Raw genomic sequence first — 26189 nt, 5'->3', positions numbered from 1 at the left:
CAGTGCTCTGTTCAGTTAGCCTTCTCTCGACTTCGTTTCCTTAAGGGTCTTTGATTCTTACGTCAATGGAGCCCTTGTCTGTGTGACACAGCTCATCCCTTGAATTCCTTGTGATAATAACAAAATCATTCACAAAACCACATCTTACTTCCTTCATTGATGCAATTGAAGAGTGCATGGGATCTGACACACTTTCAACAACTCTGCCAACATTTTGTAACGATTGTGTTACTTCCTGGTTTGTCACAAAACGCACCGTCACGTTTCGTTGGATCGGTTTGCTTGGCAGAATTGAGGGCCGTTCCAAATATGAGTGAAAACTTAGCTCAAGGTCATCTTTACTTACTGCAATTTCGCTTGCTGCACTTTTGTCCAGCAGTGTCTCACAGCGAAGTAAAAATTCGGCTAACTCATTAATGCCAGCTTCAATATCTTTCTGCTCATCTCGACTTGCCTTTCGTCGATCCGATAATATCCCATTGAGCTTGTCGTTTATCGCCGTTTCATGTTCTTCCGCTTTCTTGATAATCGATTTTACTACATTTCCAAGCCTTTTTTTTGCCAGTTGTACGTCGTTCTCAATTCGAGCGAAGTTCATCTTTGACTGGCGGACCAATTCTTCTTTGTAATTCTCTTTCAGTTGTTTCAGTTTTTCCATGTCTCGTTTTGCGGCTTGTTTCGTTATTTCAGCAGCTTCTTCTACGATCAACACGTCGTGATTTCGATGATGTAAAAAAGCGCATTTCTGACAAACGCATTTTTTACAAGTCTCTTCTTTACAGTAAAATTCAAGTTTATTTCGCTCATGGAATTTCTCTTGACAAAACATTTGGCTCTTAACGAAACTTTCGACATTTTCTTTCTTAAAATCGGCCAGCAGTTGTACATGATGTTCTTGTCGAAGCTGTTTAACTGTTTTGTGGGAATCCAAACATACGCCACAGATCAATCCGTCGCATTGCGGACAAAATGCAACTAATTTCGAATGCTTTTCACATGACATGCATACCGGCAATCCTGCTTGCTCTTGGTCAGACTTGGCTCTCGCAGCTTCGAGCAACTGTAAAAGAGATTTCAAGTGGAATGAAGATCGAAGCTTGGAGGCGTCGCCGTCTAGCACATCGATTCGTACCCTGCAGACGGGACAATCAAATCGCTTCGAAACTGGATTTCCGCTTCTTCTGTACCAGTCAGCGATACATTTTAAGCAGAAATTATGTAAACACGACAGAGTTTTTGGATCTGTGAATATTTCTTGACAGATGGAACAAGTAAGCTGATCTTCCAAATCGTCAGCGAACGGTTTTAATGCGCTAGCCATCGTAAACAGCAACGTTCTGAACGCTTCTTAGAAATATATAGTTTTTTAATATGATTTAACGCATGCGCATTACAGTCGTAAAATACTTAGAATCTAACCCGTAAAGCTACAGAGGTCAATGAGGACTGATTGGAACCGCATTGGATTCAATAACAGTTTTAAGTTACAGTACTACGTTTCACCAAGGTTACATCTTTGTGGCATGAGATAACTTTATTCTGTTCCCGTTTCTGGATAGTTTGTCTCGTCTGAAGTATATATTGACGTCACAATTCACTCAATATCACTGGTATTTCGAAGCAGTTACCTAACAAAATCAAAACAGTATCTTCATAGCAGTGTAAAATAGTTGGCTGTCTCAAGACTTTAATGTACAAAAATGTTCAATTGCACAAGAGCAGACAAGTCATTGTTTTTTCTCGGAAATTTTGAATAAGCCTGAGCATGTTCTAGAATCAGTCAAGAACAGTATAACGCCACAGGCAACCCAAACAAAGTTACTTCTATACGAAATTGTTGTGTTCCTGAATGTAAGAAGAAAAGAAAGACAGAAAAAGGTATACTTTGCATTGACACCATATTATTACTTTGCATTTGGCTCTGGATGCCTGGTTTTCATGTAACACACTCGGCCGTGCGCCATTTTGGACTTAGGTGTTTTATTCAGTCGTCAATCAAATAACCGAACATATAATTTTTTGCTCCTATTTTCTATTTATTTTCTATCTTTTTTACATTCTATTTTTATAGTATTATGCAAATAAAACAAATGGTATTTTAGACTTTTTACTCAAGTTAACTACATGAATTACAACAACTAATGAGATTAATTGTAAGGTATTTACTTTGACTATATCTAAAATATACAGGTTGAATTTTCAATAAAAATAGAAACTTAGAAATAGTAATTATAAGATGGATATATATATATATATGGGTGACTATTGAAAGAGTTCAGTGAAATCTTCGAGTCTATAACCAGAAGACCCAACACTTAAATATAAATGTTTTTCTAATAGTAGCAAAGAAACTAGAAACTGATATGAGGAAATAGCTCTATCTTACAGTAAACAACACGGCCCACACAGTTCAGTAAGCTGAACGTAGCTGTAAATCAGATACAGAATCGTTCTCGATCTCATTTGATTTCTACTTTAACCGAAGTGGATTTTCTCAGTCAACCTCACTCCAGTCTCAATTACTCGAATATAGAATTATACACTTAGACATTTAATAAGCAGTATACACCTAATTGAAAAAACGTTGTCGGGTTCAAAAAAAGATTATATCATCAAAGCTAAGACCGAAGGAGAGCATGGGAAGACAAACAATTATGCTAATTTCATGCGTATTGCAATTTTCCCTTCCTGTGCACATTTTATGCATCATGGCTTTGGCATGTTGTCAATCTGTGCATTTTTACATGTCTATATGCAAATATAATACACACTTCGGAGTACCCAGAATCCTTTTCGGCCTTAGCTTCGATGACATGACCTTCTCGAACCCGACTACGTTTTTTCAATTAATTAAGTGTATATGTTATTTCAATAAAGTTAGTCACCGAAAACCTAGAAAGCTGAGATCACTTCTAATCATGGGAAATTTTTCATATCAAACAAATAAAGCTTTTTTGACAAAACTGCAGCTTGAGGGTGCTCATAAAAGACGAAGATGTAATTGGTAAAAAATGTTCAAGTCCATCAACACTATCAAGCGGTTGAAACATGTAAAATGTATCTACCCATAATCCTCATCGGTCCCACCTTTGTACCTTTTCAGATGATGACTAACTTTATTGATTCAACTTTAAGTTTATCAGTTGACTACCGTGATATACAGATTCCACACAATATCCTCCAACAGGAGTTGTATCTTGGACTAACTGCATGGCTACAGCAACTGTAAATTACCCCTGGTCTATCTCTGCTCATCATATTCTTTCCACTTTTTAACATTTTCACGGTACTTTTTATAATTAAGAATTGTGCAATTATTATCAAACCAAGTATTTTCACATTTTCAGTGCTAGTGCCTACTAAATTCAATATCTCTCGTAATTTATTTACAGTCTGTTTATTGCGTGACGTTTGCATGTAAAACATTGAACAATGACGTCACTCAATCTGCATATAACACTCTAGATCCTAGAACCCTGTCATTCTTGCTGCGCATTTTTCGCGTAGTTTGATTTGACCGATCATCGAGAAAGTTTTTTTATCTAACCACGTACAACCCTTGAATTTCTTGGGTTATCCTCAATCTCGTGTTTGAGTAGAGCAGTTTTCGTATGACTATGAATAGAAGATAACCCACCAGACGAATTACATTGCACTACAATTTACTCTGCATCAAATCAAATGCCAGGAACACGGCACGAACACGGCGCGGACACGGTCACGCCAAGGTCACGGCACTGCCAGACCAATCACATTGCACGAAAAAAATCAAGCCAATCAAAATTCTAGAAAATATCAATGTCACGCAAGGCATGCATACGTCACTGAGATTTTCACAGTCATACGAAAACTGCTCTATTGAGTCCTTGGCATTTCGTCGAGCATGCGCAGTAAAAAAGACCAATATCCAATATACATTAACTGTTAACGAGTTGGTGTAAAATATTGATAAAATATATAATCGAACTACCTAGCGCCAGACTCGATTTTTGGTTAGAGTTCACTTCCGAAATAATGCGCATGAGCAGTTTCAATTTGAAACAGCCATTAATGAAAATTACTCTGAGAGTGGATTAATTCAGAGTCTTCGTTTTCTCGGTGCTGACCAAGAGAAACGCAGGCTATTGGAAAGGGATTGAGTTTATTCTGTTCATAACATTTTGTGGAGAATGCGCAGTATGAATGTCAGGGCTCTTGGGTCTAGTCCACCTGGCACTAGCCAGCGTCCTTCTATATAACTGTAGTGTTCAATAACCAATATACATTTTAAATGGCTTAGTAATGGCAAGAGATATATTCGCACTAGCGCCAGATATGAACTTTGCCATCATATTGTAAGACAAACACTTTACCGTCAGCTCCAACAGCTATGTCCAAAGTTCCTTCCATCACACCTGAGTCATACCCACTGAACGATGTTATAAACTCTCCACCTGTTGTTAATAGTTGAACACGGTCATTATCACAATCACATGCAAGAATCATGTCAGGGCCATAACCAGTGAGTCCACCAACACCATCGAACTGGCCGCCCAATTCTCCTTTCTCTCCGAACTCATACAAGAAGGCTCCATTCTTATCATAAACACGAATGAAGTTGTTATTTCCAAAGGAGACAAAATGTTTACCATTATTATAAGTTATGAAAAAAGCATCATCATCTTCCTTGATGCCATCAAACTCACGAATCAATTCATATTGTTTATTAAACAACTTTATACATGGTTTTGTATGATACTCATCATCACTTCCAGCACAGCACACTGCAAGGTTTTGATCTTCAGTAATACATAAGCTAAACGGGAGAAAAGGCTGGTCAGATGGATGGATGGTGTTTAGCAAAGTACCGTTTAAATCTAATTCTTGTAAAACGCCTATGTCATTTTGTAGATGAACAAGACTGACGACGATTTTGTTTTCGTTCAAAACGAAGGCATGAATCGGAAAAAAGTTCTTACTTTCTCCAATCTCAGGCGATACAATATTGAAACTTCTCAAACTGTTACCAACAACATCGAATATTTTGATGCATTGGTTTTTTGAATCAAGAACTGCTATTTCTTGATTAACATCATTGACTGAGATTTTCATAAAAGCTTCTTCATCTAATTCTTTTTCTTCTTTTTTTTCTTTTTCTTCTTCTTCCACTTCCTCGACTCCCACAAACGTTTTTACGTGTACAAACTCTGTGTTTTTATCAAGCGTGTTTATTTTCTGTGGTGAATTCCTGATCGGTTGACCACTAATATTCACTCGTACTTCATACTTCACAGTTTTCTCTGCCCGATAACTCACCCTGTATTTTCCAGTGCTCTGTTCAGTTAGCCTTCTCTCCACCTCGTTTCCTTCAGGGTCTTTGATCCTCACGTTAATGGAGCCCTTGTCTGTGTAACACGGCTTATCCTCTGAATTTCTTGTCATGATAAGAAAATCATTCACAAAACCACATCTTACTTCCTTCATTGATTCAATTGAAGAGTGCATGGGATCTGACACACTTTCAACAACTCTGCCAACATTTTGTAACGATTGTGTTACTTCCTGATTTGTGACGTAACGCACCGTCACGTTTCGTTGGATCGGTTTGCTTGGCAGAATTGAAGGCCGTTTCAAATATGACTGAAAACTTAGCTCAAGGTCATCTTTACTTACTGCAATTTCGCTTGCTGCACTTTTGTCCAGCAGTGTCTCACAGCGAAGTAAAAATTCGGCTAACTCATTAATGCCAGCTTCAATATCTTTCTGCTCATCTTGACTTGCCTTTTGTCGATCGGATAATATCCCATTGAGCTTCTCGTTCATCGCCGTTTCATGTTCTCTCGCCGTCTCGATAATCGATTCTACTACATCTCCAACCTTTAGCTTTGCCAGATGTACGTCGTTCTCAATTCGCGCCATATTTGTCTTTGACTGGACCAATTCTTCTTTGTAATTCTCTTCTAGTTGGTTCAGTTTTTCCATGTCTCGTTTTGCGGCTTGTTTCGTTACTTCAGCAGCTTCTTCAATGCTTATCACATCGACATTTTCTTTCTTAAAATTGGCCACCAGGTGTACATGATGTTCTTGTCGAAGCTGCTTAATTGTTTTGTGGGAATCCAAACATACGCCACAGATCAATCCATCGCATTGCAGACAAAATGCGACTAATTTCGAATGCTCTTCACATGATATGCATAACGGCAATCCTGCTTGCTCTTGGTCAGACTTGGCTCTCGCAGCTTCGAGCAACTGTAAAAGAGATTTCAAGTGGAATGAAGATCGAAGCTTGGAGGCGTCGCCGTCTGGCACATCGATTCGTACCCTGCAGATGGGGCAATTAACTCGCTTCGAAACTGGACTTTCGCTTTTTACATACCAGTCAGCGATACATTTTAAGCAGAAACTGTGTAGACACGACAGAGTTTTCGGATCTGTGAATATTTCTTGACAAATGGAACAAGTAAGCTGATCTTCCAAATCGTCAGCGAACGGCTTTAACGCGCTAGCCATCGTAAACAGCAGCCTTCTTAACGCTTCTTAGAAACATATATTTTTTTCATATGTTAATTTGTTAAGGTATGCGTCTCACAGTTGTAAATTATTTAGAAGCTTACCACTAAATCTACAGAGCTCAATTTTCTCTAGCTCCGATATTCCTTTTGCAATAGATTGACACATGATTGTTACTGGATGGGGAAAATAATTAGACTTCCTTTATTTAAATATTTTTTTCGTTGACTTAATAATATCGTATCCAAAACTTTTTCAAATATACTTTTTCCCCTAAGATAATTTCGATTTCAAGATACAAAGCAGTTTAAAGTTTGTTAGCCAACCAGCAGAGTCTTCCCCAGGGGACCTTTAACTGCCAATTGATTTGTTATAAAAGTATTCAGCACGTGACTGTTTGTTGTAAAAGACCTTTTGGATCATTGGATTTAATAATAGTTTTGAGTGCCTTCTTTTGACCTAGGATACATTTTATTTTCTATCTTTTTTACATTTTTATAAATAAAATAGTTTTAAATAGTTTTATGAAAATAAAACAAATAGTATTTTAGACTTTTACTCAATTTAACTACATGAATTACAATAACTAATGAGATTAATTGTAAGGGATTTACTTTGACTATATCAAAATATACAGGTTGAATTTTCAATAAAAATAGAAACTTAGAAATAATAATTATAAGATGGATGTGTGTATGTGTGACTATTGAAAGAGTTCAGTGAAATCTTCGAGTCTATAACCAGAAGACCCAACACTTAAATATAAATGTTTTTTTGTTTTTTTTTTTAATTCTTATAAAAAATCCTTCGTTATTGAGAACTCCAATTTTAGCTATGACCAACCGCTGACACACCATGACCAGTTAACCTCAAGTACTCTAGTAATTAACCGTCTGGAAAGGTCGCTATTGACATAAATAAACTCATGTCTTGTCTTATCAGCTCACTGCATAAAGACCGAAAACACTAGCCTCTGCATACAAACGTTTGGAGAAAGAGAGATTCTGGAAAATTTGTTGTATGCCTCATTGGTTAAATATTTTCTTTTAGTGTCAAACTTTAAATTCTGGATCCAACAAGTTGAATAACTAGCAAGGCGTAGCTATGTTTTTTCTGTTGCTCAGATCTTTGCCAAAAATAGAGCCTCACCTCTGTCATGACTAAAATTACCCGTTACGTCTTACTTCAATAAATACTACTAGCTAAATTATTGTTCAAAATAAACCCGGTTATGTTATAATGTTTGTAATATTCCTCCCACTGATTATTTTAAAATTCTACCGAAAAAAAAAGGCTGAGAGAAATTGGAATGGAACGAAAAGGAACTTCCGTGAACCGCGCGCGCTGTTAACGCATAAATAATGACGGTTCCTAGTGCGCGCTTGTCAGCCAATCAAAAACCGCGATTTACGGGTAACCACCCGTCCGTTGCGAGGTTGATGGTATTTGAAAACTATCACAATGAATGCTAAAACGCCATGGCAGAAAGATCAAGTCCTCGATGAAAAACCCCAGTAAAATGGCTTCAGTCTCGTCCAATTCATCGCCACAGAGTTTTAATTCGAGTAACAGAACTCCAGCGGAAGTTTCGGCGAGAAAGACAAGAAGTTCTAAGGATGAAAATTTTCCTGAGGTTCCCAAAGTTATCGAAGATAGTAATGGCAAGAGATACTTCAGAGGAAGACTGCTCGGAAAGGTACAAATTGAATTTCGAATTATTTTTTTAACTTAAAGGTATTTTAGTTTTAGTACTGAAATCTAAAAACTTCTTTATCCTTCTTACTTTGCCGTATTGAATGCGAAAATATAATTCATATTTCCCGAGTTCTAAATATAGAACTATACGAAGGCCATTTGCAATATATATAGTTTTAAAGCATTGTATACGAAAAATTAATTTGTTTAAGTCTTATGGACCGCGCATCATTTAGCATTATTTCAAATTGCTACAAAAAAAAATAACTCTTACCTCCTATAAAAAAAGGGCATAAAGCTCTTTCCTGCTATGGAAAAGGAAAATTTTCTTTACTATCTTGGAAAATTTTTTATCCTTCGTTTACGCGTTTGTGTAATTTTTTCATGTATTTTTTTGTTCATTTGAGACTGCTAATGCTTCTGTCAGTCCTGGTTTTTTTTATACGCATTGACAACTCGGCGAGGTAGAATTTAGTTTTTTAGTTTCACTAGTACTAAGAGAAGCAAAAATATATATATAACGTTATTTAGCAGTTCAGAGTTGTGAGTGCATACCATATATCCGTGAAAAACTTTGAGAGAAGTTGTACAAATTTGCACAAATTAGTAAGTTCATTAGACCGTATGCCTACAAACCTTTGCAGTAATTTGTACATATTTGGTTAGTTAACCGTTTTCGTGGATGTACGGTATGCACTCTAGCTCGCGTGCAGCTTGTGCATATCTGGTCGATTGCGGTTTCCAACATGTGGATAATGCAAGCTTTGCGTAGAAGTATGATAAACGGGACATCATTATGAAATGTTCATAAGTATAAATTTTTGCAGGCTTATCCATCCTTTTACTCACCCGCCCAACAATCCTTCCTTTCATCCATCCACCCACCCATGCCACCCATTCGTCCATTCATTCATCTATTCACCCGTGAATTCATACATCAACACACACAGCCATTCATATGTTATTCATTTAATTGTTATCGATTTATTCATCCATCCCTCTAGCCATCAATCACATCCACCCACCAACCCGTATAGCAACCCACCCACCAATCCATCCACTCATCTACTATTCCACCTATCCATCCAATTATCCACCCGCCCCAACCCATCAATCCATCCTATAATCCCAAACACCTACCCACCCACCCATCCATCCATCCATCCTATCATCCCATCCATCCATCCATCCAATTATCCACCCGCCCCAACCCATCAATCCATCCTATAATCCCAAACACCTACCCACCCATCCATCCATCCATCCATCCATCCATCCATCCATCCATCCATCCATCCATCCATCCATCCATCCATCCATCCATCCATCCATCCATCCATCCATCCATGCATACACTCAGTCATGCATTTTTTACTTTATTCATTAATTTTCATTTTCTCTTTCATTCATGTATTTCATTTCCAACCTCAATCATAATTGATTCTTTGCTTCAGGGAGGGTTCGCCCGTGTCTTCGAAGTAACCGACATGTCGAATAACAAAGAATTTGCCTTGAAAGTCGTTCCAAAAGAAAGGCTCACCAAATCTCCTGGTAAAGTCAATAAGGTAAAAAGCTGAATGTGGTGCCATGTTACAACAATAGCCTACTTCCGAGATATGCTTCGCTTGTCACGCACAAAGGTTTCAGCATGAGGCTACATGCCAAATGCTCAGTCATTTGTGACAGGCGGTAAGAATAAATTTAATCTAGCACGTAGCCTCATACTGGAACCTTTGTGCGTGATAAGCGAAGCATATCTCGGAAATGGGCTATTGTAAATCCTATCTATGGCTAGTCTAGATCTCCTACGCAGTCGCTATTTTCTATCGCGACTGCGTAGAAGACTAAACTACAGAGGCGGATCCAGGATTTTGTTCGGGGAGGGGTGCTGCGCACAAAGTTAACTCGGGGGGGGGGGGGAGGGGGGTGCACCACTTAGAAACAAAAGGAAAAAACAGTATTGGTTATCTTCGAAGTAGGGGCACAAATTCGAACCAGGGGGGTGCGCACCCCTGGATCCGCCCCTGAGCTATGAACCAAACATTGGCAATAGGAGAGGACTTAACAAATATTGTTTTTCACATCTAGATACAATTAGAAATCGACCTCCACAAGACGTTGCGTCACCGTTACATCGTTGGATTTCACGGCAGTTTTCAAGACCAATCTCATTTCTATATTCTCATGGAACTGTGCAATCGTAAGGTACATTAATTTTCTTCTAAGTCATTACATCTACGTTTATTATTAACTGAAGGAACCGTGTTCATGATATGGCCGTTAGCCGTTGCTGTTAAGAGTCAGGATAGCGTGGTTTGTAAAACGCTCGTCTCGTAGCGCATGTGACCTGCGTAAGGGTTTATTCAGCTCTCCGGGGCCTCCACCCTCTAAAACGTGCTAATTCAAACTGCTTAGAGCATTGCACCGGGGTCATTGTATACATGGACTGTATAGCGCCTACCAGAGGAGCCTCACTTTGCTTTTGGCTGATCAATCCCGTCGTGCTAAGCTCCAAAGTTGTGGTGGTGATTAGCAATTAAAAGTCGTTTGATTTGATTTGGGGCGAAAATCAGTGGGAAGCCATAAGTAGCATGCATTACTAAGTAATTGCAGTATATTTTCCACTCATTTAAAGGAAAATCACTTTAATATCGCTGGTCCGTGGCGCAGCCGTGAGATTGCGAAGCTGTCAAAACTTCACGCACGCGCAGATCTCAAATGCGCGTGGCGGATTGTCTTGCATTCGATCGCGGATAGTGTCAGACGCGCGCGAGGGATTTTTCTTAGGCACGCACTTCTGCGCGCACGAAGCTTTTGTGCAGAAGATGTAATTTTAAAAAATAATTATAAATCCATTGCTTTTTTAAATCGTTTGTAATAACCGCACTAAAAGATATCAGTATCGAGTACTCTTATAGAAAAAATGATATGGAGACCACCTAGGATTGATCAATCAAAGGAAGCCAAATTACAGATGACCGCGCAATAGTTGATTTTCTCAACCTACTGAACATTTTTTGTACTTCAAGTGGAACTGAGTCAATGGACCTCTCGACGTACGTCTTATCTTTTACGCTTGTTATTCTCAGTCATTGGTTCAGATGCTCAAAAGTAGAGGCAGACTGACGGAACCGGAAGTGCGCTTCTTCATGCACCAAGCAGTCCAGGCATGCGCGTATTTACACGAGCAGCGCGTCATACACCGGGACATCAAAGTAGGCAACTTCTTCCTCAAAAATGACATGGAACTTAGACTAGGAGACTTTGGACTGGCTGCCAGACTGCAACCTGATCAAAAACAAATAAGGCAAGTATATCATTTTTATGAAGTTTTTAGATATTGCAATGAAAAAATCAATTGTGACAGATTATGCGTATTTTCGAATCCAACTGTACACAAAATACTGCTAAAATAAAGCGAACAAATTTCTTGATGATTCAACCTCCACCTGCAATAATAAAAACTTTGGGCAACAATCCCGTTATGATTGTTAATGCAAGAAAATGTTTTTATAAAACTGCTTTTCGTATTGGACCCGGATGTCGTTTTTCCGTACGATTGACGCCAAACTTAAAATCTTCAGTAAAGTTTTTGATAGGGAAATGGAAAATCACCCTACAAGCGTGCATGGCGTAGCGGCGCCGTTAGGTTCCTAATCATTCCTGTACTTGGTATCACATTGGTGTAAAATCTTATAGTTTTTACCCTTGATTCAAGTTTTTTTTCCTGGTATTTCCGGATTTTCTTCCGTCGCAAAACCAGAGACTCTAAAAATAGTAAGGTCTTTGACTTTTATATTTTTATAGGACCATGTGTGGTACACCAAACTACATCGCGCCTGAGGTCCTATCAAAAACGGGCCACAACTGGCAGGTGGACACTTGGGCACTGGGCTGCGTAATGTAAGTATCTATGTATTATAACTAATTCAAGCAAGATTTTATAATTTTTATTTATGCATTTTCAACACAGGTATACTCTCTTGGTTGGCCACCCGCCCTTCGAAACTAAATCCCTACGCGAAACATACCAGCGCATTCGGAACAACGAGTACACCATCCCTTCACGAATATCAAGTAACGCCGCCAAACTCATCCAACGATTTCTCCAACCCAACCCGAGCGATCGCCCTGATCTCAAATATATCTTTTACGATGATTTTTTTCAATGTGGGATACTACCACGCACCCTCCCCCTCACGTCTCTGACCGGGTCACCGAAGATAACAGAGTACGAGAGACGGACACCTACGGATTGGAAGAAAGACTCTTTGAATGGACTTGCTAAGGTTTTTGATCGTCAAATGAAGATTGAGATGGACGAAAAAGAGGCAATTGAAGAACGAGGTGTGAATGTTAATAGAAATTCGTTAGATAAACTAGGAAATGGACAGTCAGGAAAACTGAAAAATGGAACGAGAAGTAAAGATAGCGATGATAGTGACCGTGGAATTGAATCAGGTGAGAGATTGTTGGGATCATCTTTAGTTTAATTAATCTTCGAATTTTATCGGTAACCTGAAACAACCTCTGGGCTTATCTAAGTCAGTGCATGGCTAACTCACAGATGGAACCCTGAAACACCCCTGGACTTATCTAAGTCAGTGCATGGCTAACTCACAGATGGAACCCTGAAACAACCTCTGGTCTGATCTAAGTCAGGGCATGGTTAGCTCACAGATCAAACCCTGAAACAACCTCTGGGCTGATCTAAGTCAGGGCACGAATAACTCACAGATGGAACCCTGCATGAAACAACCACTGGGCTGATCTAAGTTGGGGCACGGCTTACTTACAGATGGAATTGAATTTTAGTGTGTCAGGTCTGGCGAAGGGAAAGAAACCGAAGACTCGGAAAGAAACTTTTGAATCGAAAGAGTGACCTTTTCTCTCACCCACCTACCCATTCCTTCATTTATTGCACATCAATATCCATCTTTTATCTTCTAAGTTTTTCATAACTACTTTTTTCTCCTCCTCTTATTCCTGCCATTTATTTTGTACATCATTTTGATTTCCTTCTACCTATTTTTAGTTGCTTTCTTTCTATACCTTTTCTCCAATTCCAATAAACAAACAGTTCCACCATTACTTTTCCTTTGCAGATAGCGAAATTCAAAAGTATTTCTCACCAGAAGGCCTCTTCGTTCAACTCTCTACATGTCTTCAATCTCTTAACAATGAATTCCGTGAAAACTCTAGATCTCCTTTACCTGAACTAAAAGGAACTTCAAAGCCTCTCTTTTCTCGGTTTAAATCAAAGAGAGAGAATTCAAAATCCAAGAATTCAACAATGGACGATTTTAGCAAGGTTTTTATCGTCAAATGGGTAGATTACAGCAATAAATATGGATTTGGCGCTCAGATGTCTGATGGTAGCGTGTCTGTTAGGTTCAACGACTGCACAAAGATTGCTCTCTCTGTGGACAAAAGGTGATTCCAATTCAATCAGTTATAATGACATTATTTAATATATTGTGTTATGACAATGTTATATAGATCCCTCTTGCATGTGACGTTAAAGCAGCTCAATTTGGAGAGAACAAAACAAAAGAATTCCAATCTCCAGAGAATTGAAAACCTATTGTTATGTCCTCCAAATTAAGCTGCTTTCCGACGTGCTACAAGTAGACTGAGGGGTCTATAGGTGGATATCCATATGACTGGGCCTTGCACGAGCATGTGACAATACCGTGACTTGCGCTGTGTTTGGTTTAAGTATGTCAAATCGGTACCTTGTCCGAGCATTAGCTTAGTTAAAGCAGTTACATCACGTGCTGTGATTGGTTCCAAAAATGTCACCAATTCCGTACACCGTGTCTGAGCAATGTCCTTTGTGCTGTGATTGGTTCAAAAGATGTCAAATTCGTACCATTACAGTGTCGTGCCGTTTCACAGTTATGCTAAAAAACTACTCTATGCACCTGCGGCACCCAAGTTTTATTTCTGTAATACTCTACCGTTACCGGTCACAAAGTTTACACAAAAGTGCACATACATATGCTCCATGAATCAATTATTTATTAAATGCTTTTTTCCCAGGAGTATTTGCTACTGTGACGAAGATAGCAAGATAGCCCGTTTCTCATCATCGTACATTCCCGATAGCATCGAGACCAAAGTCACACTCCTGACATATTTCTCTAATTACATGGATAAGCATCTACTCAAGGTTAGGCTATAATCCGAATTAATTGCTTGCAATGTTTTCCTATTTCTGAGACACATCGGTCATTCTCTTGTGAGTAACCTTGAAGAATATACAATCCCTTGTGTGGTGACTTTCATACAAACTGGAAACTTTTTCTCTTTCTAGGGAGGCGACCAAAGGGGCTGCATCAGTAGTAACCAACAAATTAGTTCACCTTTCATCGATATCTGGTTCCGCACTGATATCACCATGGTGATGTATCTTAGCAACGGAACACTTCAGGTAACAGTGACTCCATTCAGTGAGACGTATGTTTTTCATTTCATTTTACGAATATATGGAACAAAATTTTATTCATTTTCACAATTTCGTTTTGCATCTTTTCAGTTAAAATTTTCATGTATTTTTTTTCTTTGTTGTTGTTTCAGGTGAATTTTTTCAATGACCACACAAAAGTGGTCCTTATTCCGGGCGAAGACGAGGCTATGCTAATTTACGTAAACGAACAACGAGAGTGTACCACTCAGTTGCTAAGTGACGTGAGCTCAGACACATGCTCGATGAAGATCCTTGAGAGACTGAGCTATTGTAAAAATGTCCTTAGGAAAATTATGGAAGTTATTGCAGAAGAGGAGAGCAAAAAGGAATAAAAGAGCACTACTAATGGAACGGACCCTTTTCAAAAGTATCGTAGATGCGAGGCTAGGTACCATGAAAATACAAAAGATGGAATTTAACGATGGAATTTATGGCAATTCTTTTGTATTTCCATGTTAGCCTTGTATTGCATTCAAGACAATTTTGAGAAAGGTGCATCACTAATAGAGAATAATATATTAATTCCCAGCATTGAATGAGTGTAATTTCTATTTTTCGATATACATATATTGTCATAGCTACTGACCATTTCAATTTTATATAACTAAAAACCTTTGCCACGTTTTATACAATTATTTATCTTAAAATGGCCATTGATTTATATGAGTAATGTTTTCTCAATCATTGAACCGAATATGGAAGGAAAGGCCACAGGAAAGTATTGGTTTGAATTATAGTATGAGGAAAGAAACGAAAGGAAATATCTTACAATCCTTTCAAAAAAGTGAATTCCTCAATTCCTCATTAAATAAGAGAGGAAAAAATCTATTATGAATCTAGTGTTTTGGACTAAAAATTTCTAAAAAATGAATTGAACGTATATCAGTGTAATTAATGTGGGATTTGTGTACAGAGATAGGGAAAGAATGATATTCAAGAATGGAATTGGCATGATATATTTATATTTGTTATATGATGATGAATATTTATTTTACACGTAGAAACATGACATAGTATTGACTCCTATTTTTTGGATAGAATTTTAATAAACAATGAAATTTTTGAAATTGAATTTTTTATATTTTTTTACTCTTTTTATCTTTTTTCCTCCTGTCTTGGCTTGCCTATTCTACTTCTTTTTCTTCTTTTACTTCTTCTTTTTCATTACTTCTCATAATTTTAATAGCCCTTTTTTTCAATCTTTCTATGCATTACGTCATATTCTTAAAATAACTTCTCCCTTTTACTACCATATTTGGTCAAATAAACAGCCTCTGAGCCCACGGTTACTTCAACCAGTGGTTATCCACTACAGAAGAAAATTTTACATAATTTTGCAAGTTGTAGTGAATTTACTCGCACTTTTTTCCAATTTTTTAATATTTCTAGTTGTTTATGACTGTTTTTTATCACACTAAAAGTTTTAGAAATTCTTAATGCTTTAGGATTCGTCTCAAGTAACCTAATATTTGGATTATTTTAACGATTTCGAGCAATTTTCAATGAACTGTTGAAGGCTTGACAAAATATTCTTGTCATAAATCAAGATTAATCGATTTTTTAGGCTTCGACTTTACTCCTCTTATGAGCTTCAACAATCATGCAAGAAGCACAAAACTTTGATAATTTTCTTAATAATTATCTTGGTCGTCAACCTCCTTCTTTATCCAGAATTTTGAACAGCCCTAACGAAACTGGATTGGAACAATTCTTGACGGCTATAAAAGAAGGTGACATAGAAACGGTAGGCCTGTTGTCTTGGCATTTTTCCCGGTTAAAATGCATTAAACCATCGAAATGCTTCGGCAAGGATCATATTTCTACTTACTAGATTAGTTTTTTAGTATAAAAATTCAAGGTCTGCATTATTTTAGTTATAAAAGTTAAGCTTACTGAAAAATATACTCAATTTTATCATTCATAAGCTTTAATACGTTATGATATCCTACATTACTGTACTAAGCTTATACTTTTTTGTTTACTTAATTCAGGCAAAATTGATTTATACCAAGAAAAAGCTTCAACCCAATGTTTGTCATGTAACTTCAGGAGAAACAGGTCTTCACCTTGCTGCAAGGGAAGGGCACTTTGAATGTGTAGAATTTCTCTTGAAAGAAGGGGCTGATATCAATTTGCTAGGTAGGATTCTGTTTATTTTCTGTCCCTCCCACCTATCTGCCCCCTCCAATGACCTGCCCAAATACACATATTTACTACCAACTTTCGATACAATTTTTGTGGCCATTTCCAACGTTGTTATATGCAATTCAAATGTACTTGTAAATTGAATATCAAGCAATCAGGTAAACTAGCGGCAAATGCTGGCACAAATGCTGCTGCATCAAATGCTGCTGTATCAAAAGTTGCTTGTGCAAATTAATACACCTCACTGCAGTCAACAGCTTTGCCACTTGATATGTAGGCGTGGAGATATACTCATGTACATTGTGTGTATAAACCTTAATATCAATCTTTTTTCAATGGTATATTTATTCTTATTACACATTTAAGCTCGATATCCGTGAAATAAAGCCGTGAATAAAAACCATATCAGTGAAGTGATACGATATCACTTCACGGTAAACTGTAACTGTAACTTGACTACAATAGTAGTCAAGAGTGACGAGATAAATCTCTATTTAGTGTTTATTTCTATCAAATTCAAGATGAATTTTGTGCTTCTTACATTTTTAATTAAGCTTTAATATCTTGAATGATATTGAATTGGAAACGTATAATTCTTTAACATTTTGAAATGGTGTAAGTCGGTTAAGGATATTTAAGACAATAAAACATTTTGTGTGTGTTATATATCGAGCCTAAATGTGTAATAAACAAATTATTACATGTTAAGAACTTGATATCGTTTTTATTCACAAGTTTTTCCGTATCATATCGCTCACTCGCTCGTTCGCGATATGATACGGAAAAACTCATGAATAAAAACGATATCAAGTTCTTAACATGTGATAATCTCTATTTATCTTAGAAAGAAGAGGAAAGTCTGCATTACATTTAGCGGCAAGTAACAAAAAACTAGAGGTGGTCAAGTTGCTACTCAAGTACAAACCATATCTCGACAAGCCAGATAAATACGGTCGTACTCCTCTTTTATGGGCCACTCAAACCGGAAACCAAGAAATGATTGAAACATTGTTAGATGCAGGAGCTTCTCTCACAACCCCTAACAGTAATTGGCATCCTCTTCATGAAGCTTGTAAATATGGACACCAGAATATTATTAAGATGTTAGTTAAACTGGGATCCCCTGTGAATAACCCTAGTGAATGTAAGTGAAAATTATTGTATCATTCTTTCATTTTTTCATTTCCCGTTGACTCCTGTCAAAGGTGCTGTTAAGATACAGCAGTGTACAGAAAAAATGTGATAATCTGTTTGTACGTTTAATGCTGGGACAGTCAATTTTCAGGATTATTTTGAGATGCAAGCACAACAGCTATAATTAAGTTTACCATTGTTACTGTTTATTTTGAATGCTAGTTGATCATAAACAAAAGGCAGGAATGCAAAGGGTCTTGTCTACTCAAAATTTTTAGGTGTGCTAAATATATTTAAAAGTGTATTCAAGGTATAATGAAAACCACTCTTTGTATAGTTAAAGAAATTAATATACAGCTCAATGGAATGGCAATCTTCTAAATGAAATTCACAAATTTTGAATATTTCTTTAGACAAGGGATGTACGCCATGGTCGCCACTGCATATCGCAACCCGATCGGGTTATCTGGAGTGTATTGATTTGCTTCTTGATGCTGGTGCCGATGTGCATGGTAAGAATGCTGGTGGGCATACTGCACTACACGAGGCTGCTTTCAGGGGTTTTTCACATATTGTCGACAGACTACTTCATTACAATGCAAGGCCTAATGCTCAAAATAACCAGAAACGAACACCGCTTCATGAGGCATGTCAACAAGGTATAGTCTATAGTAGTTATAAATATTATAGCATCATATTTTATTATTGATCACTTTAGAGTCGGTGCTCACCAAATATTCAAACCAAACGTGTATTGTCTAATTTAAAGCTATTTTGAACAAGATTAAAATGGATATCACTGAAGCAGAAGGTTGGGAACAAAAGCAAATACCTCTATCCATCTTTGTTTGGTTCATGCATGAGTGAATTCCTAGCTATTTTACAACTGAATAGTCAATAACAAAATAAGTGCTACATAGCTATTGTTTCATGGATATCAGTCTAGTTGTGCACTTTATTGTCAAAAAATATATGACCATTTGGAAGTTTTATTACAGTCGGGGACAATCACAGAATTTAGAAGTTGATATTTAAGGAGAGAGGAAAAACAGAAGAACTTGAAGAAAAATCCTCCAAGCACAGTAGAGAACTAACAAACAACTCCTCTCGCTTACAACACCAAGCGCAGTAGGACACAAAACTTGGTTGCACTGGTGAGGGGCAGTGCATTTGCATGTGCTTCCCAAATATCTTTAATAAACGATATATTTACTCATAATAATTTCAATAGTTTTAATAATTTAATAGTTTAATAATTTCGGCCAAGTAGGCCGAAAGCTCGGAATTTATTAAAACTATGGTAGATAAGACAAATTATTGTGAATGTAACAACAACTAACAAGGAACTATTTGATATATTTACTTTTGTATTTTCAAAAACACAGGAAAAGTATTGTGTGCAATCTTGTTGCTGGATGCAGGAAGCAAGCCAAATGCTCAAGACATGGTTCTAGATACACCGCTACACCATGCACTTCGTGCAAAACTGCCGCCACCCACAGCTATAGCAATTATAACTTTACTGTTGCAATATGGTGCCTCTCCAACTATACGGGGCAATAATGACGATACCCCTTTTGACATTATAAGAGAAACTGGACAAAGAGAGTGTATGGATACCCTTATGGAAGCTTTAGGTATGTGTTGAAGGAGGGTTGGTGAAGTTTTGTGTTGTACTTTATAGATGTGTGAGGGAAGTTACGTTTTTTTACTTCGGTGGGGGGCTTAAGAGGGGAGGGTCACCGTAAGAATTTGAACTTTTGACGAAAGCTGTTTCCAGTTTCCAGCTGTTTAAAGTGCTTATATGGCCTACAGGATCTCTTTTAATTTCAAATCATGAAACAGGAAGGATGAAGAGGCCAATAGTAGGGAAAGACTGGGAAGCATGAATTTCACTTTGTTTCACGTGTTCTTTCATTTTTTTTTTTTTTCAATCAGAAAATCCCCAACCACTGTTGCAATTGTGCAAAGTCTGTATTCGCCGGAAACTCCGATTCATGAGTGACTTAGAGAAGATTGATCGCCTACCTCTTCCTGTCTCAGTGAAACATTATTTGAAAGAAGATGTAGAGTTAGAAGGAGATGAAAATTAGACGTCACTTGAAGAGGCAAGAAATACATTTTCATCAAACCGGAAAACATACTGTTTTCTGCTGTTATCTAAATAAGGCTTCACAATTTAGGAATGATTGTGTTAGTTACTGCTGTATCATATCAATAAGATTGTATTCCAAATAATTTGTAAATATGTTAGCTACTAATAAAAAAGTCAAAGTTGTGCATCATTTTGGAAAAAAAAACATTAACAAAAATGTCTTAAATTTCAAAACATAAAAAGTAACAGGGAATTTTTAACTTCAATATACTTGATATATTTTATTGTGAAAACAAAAAAACATACTGAACAATTATACTTTGATAATGTTATTAGTATGACCTATGATATTTGTAAATGATTCTTCATATTATTTTCAATGGCTGTATAAGTTTTGTACTACTGCAAGGAATGTAGAAACTATTTACACTGATGTATAGAAAGAGCATAAGAATTAAATGCAGAATGTACATGAACAGGGGTGGATCCAGGCCAGGGGTGCGCACCCCTCATTGGTTATACTTTGTGCCCCTACTCCAAAGATAACCAATACAGGATGTTTTTTCTTTTCGATTCTAAGGGGTGCACCCCTCCCTGAACAAAATTTTGGATCTGCCCCTGATGTATTATCACTAAAATAGAAAGGGCATTGCATAAATTAAGTAATATAAATTAATTTCATAAAGTACTAGTATTTGTGAAGATTTTTATTAAACAATTACTACAATGTAAAAAGCAATCTGACACATCATGGCTTCACATCCTTGAAGTAGATCAACAGTTACTGTAATGGCTTAATTTACAGTTGAATCAATTAACACTCAACAACTGTTAGTATTTGAAAATCATCATTGAAAAAAGTATTGTAAAAGTATCATTGAAAAGTATTTCACAAGAAATGTTTATATTAACAAAACTGATCTTATTTTAATTACTATAAATTAATTTCATATCCAGAATGTTTTTTAGCAAGTTTTTTATATTTTTCGGCTTCTTTTAAATTTTTCTCCACTCCGTCACCTAACATATACATTCTACTAACATTTGCACAACTCCATGGATGTCCCAGTTCACAGCTTTTGAGTGACAGTGCGAAAGCTTTTTTCATGTCCTTCTCAATTCCATTTTTTCCCGTAAGGTAGATAGCACTCAAGTTGAAACAGCCATTTCTGTTTCCTTCTTTACAGCCTCTATCAAAGAATTCCATGGCTTTCTTCATGTCTTTATTGATTGGTGAATCTTCGATGCCACTTTGGTATATTAACCCAGCATTATTGCATGCTCCAGGTTGGTTGCTATCACATGCCTTGGTATAAAGTCTTAAAGCCTCCTCTGGGTCTCTAAAGTCTATAAAATACATATTTAATAATAAGCTCTGATAAGAAAGTGAGTTTATTGAGTAAACCCAGCTTTATCATTCTTAATTAAATTTGATCATTGACATTGATAATGACAAGCAGATACTGGTCTGCATGTTGAATACAACGAGTAAATAAGAAGGAAACTTGGAAAAAAAGACTAAAAAGTTTGCAACCGTACTGACATTTGGGACATTAGTCCTTCTTTGGCTCTAACTCCAACAAAGTACTAACATCTATGGGCTGCCTGTGTCACACTCTACCCATATAAACAGAGGTCAAATGAGCATAACTACTGTGAGAACCCTGGGGAGACAGTCTCAAAGAATTTCATACCTCTTTGAGTCAAGTGTAAATTTGCTAATGCAAAGCAGCTTTCCATGAGTCCTAACTCCTCACACGCCATTTTATAAATGTCCTTCGCTTTACCGGGGTCTTTTTCGACGGCCATGTAGAACTCGCCAAGCTGATGACAGGCTGATGATAAAAAACTAAGTCATAAACTCATTCTACACGAGGAAAGATATACGATTTAGAAGCTTACATTCTTTTTTCTTTGAGCCAAGGCATTCATGCTTATATATCTCTCCCAACTGCTTCAGGTAAGTAGTGGTTGCTGATAATTCGTCGTTTTTTTGATGCCATTTTAAAAATAATATATTGTACCGTTATATCATGACTTCATCCGCCATTTTGTTTTCATGCAGAATCCGCTGGATAGTTATTATGCGGGCTCGAACAAAGCTTAAACATGGAAACGAGGGCAGTGAGGGTGAGTGAATCAAAATATACTCGTTTTTTTATTGGATTTACTAATACCATCTAATAAGCTTTATTAAAATTCAAATTAATGTATAATAATAATCGTATTCAAGAAGAAAATGGCTGAAATAGGAAGAGAAGAAGAAAAAGAAATAGATGGATGAGGGAAAGGAATAATAGAAACGGAAATAGGAGCAATTCAGAAATAGAAGGAAAAGAAAAAAGAAGGAAAGAAAAAGAGAGGAAGAAGATGACAAACCAAGATGTATCAAGTGAGTTCATATCTATTAGCAATAGGGTTAAACAATTATACAAAATATGTTTTACAAGTCACTCATAACTCTGATCCCAAGGCTACAAGGAGATCTGAGAAGTAGCTTTGCCGCCTGGGATTGGGAGGAGGGGATTCACTAACCCTATATTCCTTTTCAAAGACTGAGTTTAAAAATCATGACCAAAGTCTCCCCTTTCCTTCCCCTGTGAGCTGGATTAGACTTTTGCTTAAAAATCTAAAAATCCTGACTATGCTCTAAAGAAACTAGACCCTCAGCTTAATACGCGTGCCTTGTGGAACACCATAGAAACAGATCTCTGGATCTGGCAGTGGCTTCTCTCGGCTGTCCTCCTTACCTTGGGTTACAGAGGGATTTCCAAAGCCGCAAAAGAAATCCCTCTGTAACCCAGGGTATGTCCTAAATACAGTCATGGCTCTCAGTCTTCTGCTTGACTAATCTCTGCCCCGATCCACTGTGCTTTTATAGTATTCTCTATCTCATCTTCCACGTTTTGATTCTGGTCTTCTTTCTCAATCCACACGTAGCTTCCTCGCATTTCGCAACCGAGGTCAAAGAGGTATTTTCCTTTGCCCTTTGGCTTGTCGTCAGTAAAAGTTCCTATGTACCTGCGAGATATATTAGTAATTATTAGAGAAAAATAGACTAATCGATAATTTACGTAAAGACATTCAACTTAAAATAACGATTTCAAAGTTTTGCTCCACTCGTTTGTGATATCGTACGATAAGAGCACTAGGATAAAGATAAAAAATACTATAAGTTAAGGTTTTGTGTATGTTGTTAATGTTGTAGTTACTGCTGTTGTCGTTGTAGTTGCTTCTGTTGTCGTTGTCGTTGTAGTTGATGTGGTTGTCGTTGTGGTTGTGGTTGTAGTTGTTGCTGTTGTCGTTTTCGTTGCTGATGTTGTCGTTGTACTTGCTGCTGTTGTCGTTGTACTTGCTGCCGTTGTCGTTGCACATGCTGCTGTTGTCGATTTCGTTGCTGCTGTTGTGTTTATCGTTGATGTGGTTGTCGGTCGTTTGTCACTGTTATGTTTGATATGGCTGCCTGTCACTTGATGTAGTTTATTCGCTGCCGTTGTTGTTGACGTTGTTTGTGTACTATTTCTGTTGTTTTGCTTGATGTTGTCGTTGTTGATGATGATGCGTATTGATGACGGATGATGTTGTTTCATCTCACCTGTGATTCGAGTGTATCAGTTCACCTGCATCATTCATTTTTCCATGGAACCAGGTCCCTTCATACCGGGAGCCCGTTTCAGCATACGTATATGTTCCCTGTCCATGTCTTTTATTTTTCACCCATTCACCCTCGTACCAATCTTTATTCGCATACGTATATCTGCCCCAGCCATGTTTTTCATCGTTGACCCAGCTCCCTTCGTAACTGGATCCATCAGGATAGAAGAATGTTCCTTCACCATTCTTTTTCCCTCCAATATAATGCCCCACGTAACGGGCACCATTTTTAAACCTGGGAACGCGGATTTATAAAAAAAATATTGTTAAAGCGGTCAGCCAGCTATGACTCATTTCTGTCTGATATTGACTAGCCATTAATTTCTAAATAAACACTAAAAATATAACTTCATTAATATACGCACACACGCGCGCAAAATAAATCAACTAATCAATTAATTGTATTTTTAAGCGTCTGTCAATCCGATCTACGATGTTCAGCTTTCTTTCGCCAGTTTGTTTTGGAGCTTCAAACTCAAGCGATCTTGAATCTCTCAACATTTAAAACAATCATGACTTCTACTTGTAGACAATTAATTAAGCTTGAGTATTTATAATCTAAATGTAAACGTTTATGATCGCTTCGAGCTATTAGATAGTAGTAGTCAAACAGCACAAATGAAATCAATGAAATTCCCTTCAGGGTCTTTGAGCTTTTAATCTCTTGGAGTACTTTTTGTTCTAAGTAATATTTATTGCTACCCCAGCCATGTTTTAGTAATTGGTTAATCTTTTTTAATTTATATACCTGTAAATTCCTTGACCATGTCTTTTACCAAACTCGTACTGTCCTTCGTAAGTATCTTGATTAGGTAGCCTTGCTCGTCCTTTACCGTGACGTTCGTCTTTCTCATTTCGTTCTCCTTCGTATTCTCCAAGATATGGCAAGCCGTCATCTTCGATGCTTTCTTCATCAGATGAAGACATTTTAAATTATATTTACGAAGTCGTAGTGAGTTTTTGTCCTAGAATGAAGGACTGTTTGCTCGCTCTTTGGAGTCAAATGGCGTTAGTGTTTGGATGCGATTGATTCCTCGTTTCTTTGGTAACGGTGTAAAATAATACCGAGATTTTGAAATATCTTTCGGTAGAATCAAAACGGAAATGATGGCATCGTAAAAGGATCGAGTGTCCAGCTCGGGTTAATCTATTTGTCATGTGGCCGTTACGCCGCCTATCAGGCGTTAGCACGCGTGTCTTGATCACGCACTGCCTTTCCGCCTTTCAAAACATCACGAGTATCTATAAATTCCGAATTGTACGAGAAGATTGTGCGATTTTTTGTTCATAATACCCTGAACAAAATTGAGCAACTTAATTGGGACTCTACAGAGTACAATTTGGGATTTACTCTTGTCCAATCAGAATCGATTAATTAATTTTGTAGAGTGTATTCGAAGCACAGACAAGTTTATCATTACGCCAATTCAATAGTATTTAATTTCATGAAAACCCCGGAAGACGAATTAAACTGTCAAAACTCTAAACTAAAACAATGCCTTCGAGCAAAATCATTATTACATTTTTTTCACGAAATAAATAGAAAGAAAGGCTGATCAGACAATGTTGACAATACCTCACCGTAGACCAACGGTTGCCTTGACTTGCGAAGGTAAAGTTTTGCACTTTGCAAGAGTATTTGATTTACTTCATTAAATCCGATATAATTTAGAATGATTTAGTGCAGTTTAATTTAATGCAGTCCAACTTTACCTCTGGTTAATATAAGGTCGGACTTAAACATAGTTACGTTGGGTAGCACGCGAACTAATATAATTTTGGTTTTCTTGTGTTTTTATCTTTTGTTTTTCCTCCTCTGCTGCATGCTATCTCTTCTTTTCTCCTTTTACCTCCCTTTGTCAAAAATCTTCGCTGCTTTTTCAAAGCCTTTTTTTTTTTTTTTTTTAGAAAAGACCTCACAGCTATACTTTGCTATCCAGCCGGTAAGGAATCAAAATATCTTGTAGTTCATGAAGTGAAAAAGGTCTGTAATTTGAAACATTTATAAATATAACGATAACATTTGTATATGATAACCTGGCTTATTGCCTTTCAAAATATTACCAGTTTGTGCTAGCTTTTAGCTGATTCACTTTTTATTCTAAGTCCTTTGACATTCAAATCCAAAGTTTTATTTTTCAAAAAGTCATTAAAAATCTTCATCAGCCACCACACAAAAGCTTTTTTTTATAACGACTTTAATTTCAACTTGATTATCAAATTGAAATCTAATAATCTCGGTCCATGACAAAAGCCGAAAATATGGAAAATGTAAAAAAAATTTCATACGCAACAAAAAATATTAATATATATAATAATGTTTCCAGAATCAATCTATAATAAACCGAATCAGAAATCCATAGCTATATAGATAATTATGAACTTCTGACCGATACAATAATTTAATTCCGTGCCAAAAACTAAAAGTAACTGCAAAAAGCGTTGGGAAAATCATCGCAGGGAAGCTGAAATTTGGAAAGTAAACGAGGTAAGTTAATTTCAACTTTT

The 26189-nt window shown here is 37.0% G+C and overlaps 5 protein-coding genes and 1 long non-coding RNA gene across 6 annotated transcripts; 3 read left to right on the top strand and 3 right to left on the bottom strand.

Annotated features, from left to right (window-relative positions):
- Positions 1 to 40: 40 nt before the first annotated feature.
- LOC116298503 (uncharacterized) lies at positions 41 to 6507 on the bottom strand. The gene is made up of 3 exons (XM_089030610.1): positions 4304 to 6507; positions 3548 to 3615; positions 41 to 1347 (listed from the first exon to the last, which is right to left on the bottom strand). The coding sequence occupies exons 1-3, from the start codon at positions 6487 to 6489 to the stop codon at positions 41 to 43; spliced, it is 3561 nt and encodes a 1186-aa protein (XP_088886736.1). The 5' UTR covers positions 6490 to 6507.
- A 1422-nt stretch (positions 6508 to 7929) lies between these two features.
- On the top strand, positions 7930 to 15720 carry LOC116298531 (serine/threonine-protein kinase PLK1). Its single transcript, XM_031707028.2, has 10 exons — positions 7930 to 8185; positions 9639 to 9749; positions 10273 to 10389; positions 11274 to 11491; positions 11992 to 12087; positions 12158 to 12645; positions 13290 to 13617; positions 14227 to 14356; positions 14501 to 14617; positions 14764 to 15720. Exons 1-10 carry the CDS (start codon positions 7955 to 7957, stop codon positions 14983 to 14985), a joined length of 2058 nt encoding a protein of 685 aa, XP_031562888.1. The 5' UTR covers positions 7930 to 7954; the 3' UTR covers positions 14986 to 15720.
- A 346-nt stretch (positions 15721 to 16066) lies between these two features.
- Positions 16067 to 20766, top strand: LOC116298516 (uncharacterized). The gene is made up of 6 exons (XM_031707015.2): positions 16067 to 16397; positions 16645 to 16792; positions 17643 to 17942; positions 18346 to 18591; positions 19318 to 19569; positions 19871 to 20766. Exons 1-6 carry the CDS (start codon positions 16254 to 16256, stop codon positions 20023 to 20025), a joined length of 1245 nt encoding a protein of 414 aa, XP_031562875.2. The 5' UTR covers positions 16067 to 16253; the 3' UTR covers positions 20026 to 20766.
- On the bottom strand, positions 20720 to 22102 carry LOC116298518 (cytochrome c oxidase assembly factor 7). The gene is made up of 3 exons (XM_031707017.2): positions 21930 to 22102; positions 21722 to 21862; positions 20720 to 21374 (listed from the first exon to the last, which is right to left on the bottom strand). Exons 2-3 carry the CDS (start codon positions 21834 to 21836, stop codon positions 20962 to 20964), a joined length of 528 nt encoding a protein of 175 aa, XP_031562877.2. The 5' UTR covers positions 21837 to 21862; positions 21930 to 22102; the 3' UTR covers positions 20720 to 20961.
- Positions 22079 to 22419, top strand: LOC148910798 (uncharacterized). Its single transcript, XR_016119837.1, has 2 exons — positions 22079 to 22157; positions 22261 to 22419. It is a non-coding gene; the product is annotated as an uncharacterized LOC148910798 (long non-coding RNA).
- Positions 22414 to 24806, bottom strand: LOC116298517 (radial spoke head 1 homolog). Its single transcript, XM_031707016.2, has 3 exons — positions 24430 to 24806; positions 23623 to 23916; positions 22414 to 23048 (listed from the first exon to the last, which is right to left on the bottom strand). The coding sequence occupies exons 1-3, from the start codon at positions 24606 to 24608 to the stop codon at positions 22859 to 22861; spliced, it is 663 nt and encodes a 220-aa protein (XP_031562876.1). The 5' UTR covers positions 24609 to 24806; the 3' UTR covers positions 22414 to 22858.
- Positions 24807 to 26189: the final 1383 nt, after the last annotated feature.

Source organism: Actinia tenebrosa, unplaced genomic scaffold, assembly GCF_029948245.1.
Source record: "Actinia tenebrosa isolate PJP-AT-01 unplaced genomic scaffold, QUT_ActTen_1.0 PGA_scaffold15__27_contigs__length_11533743, whole genome shotgun sequence".
Classification (NCBI taxonomy): Eukaryota; Metazoa; Cnidaria; class Anthozoa; order Actiniaria; family Actiniidae; genus Actinia; species Actinia tenebrosa.
Note: the sequence above shows the minus strand (reverse complement) of the source record. Positions and strands in the feature narration are given on the sequence as shown.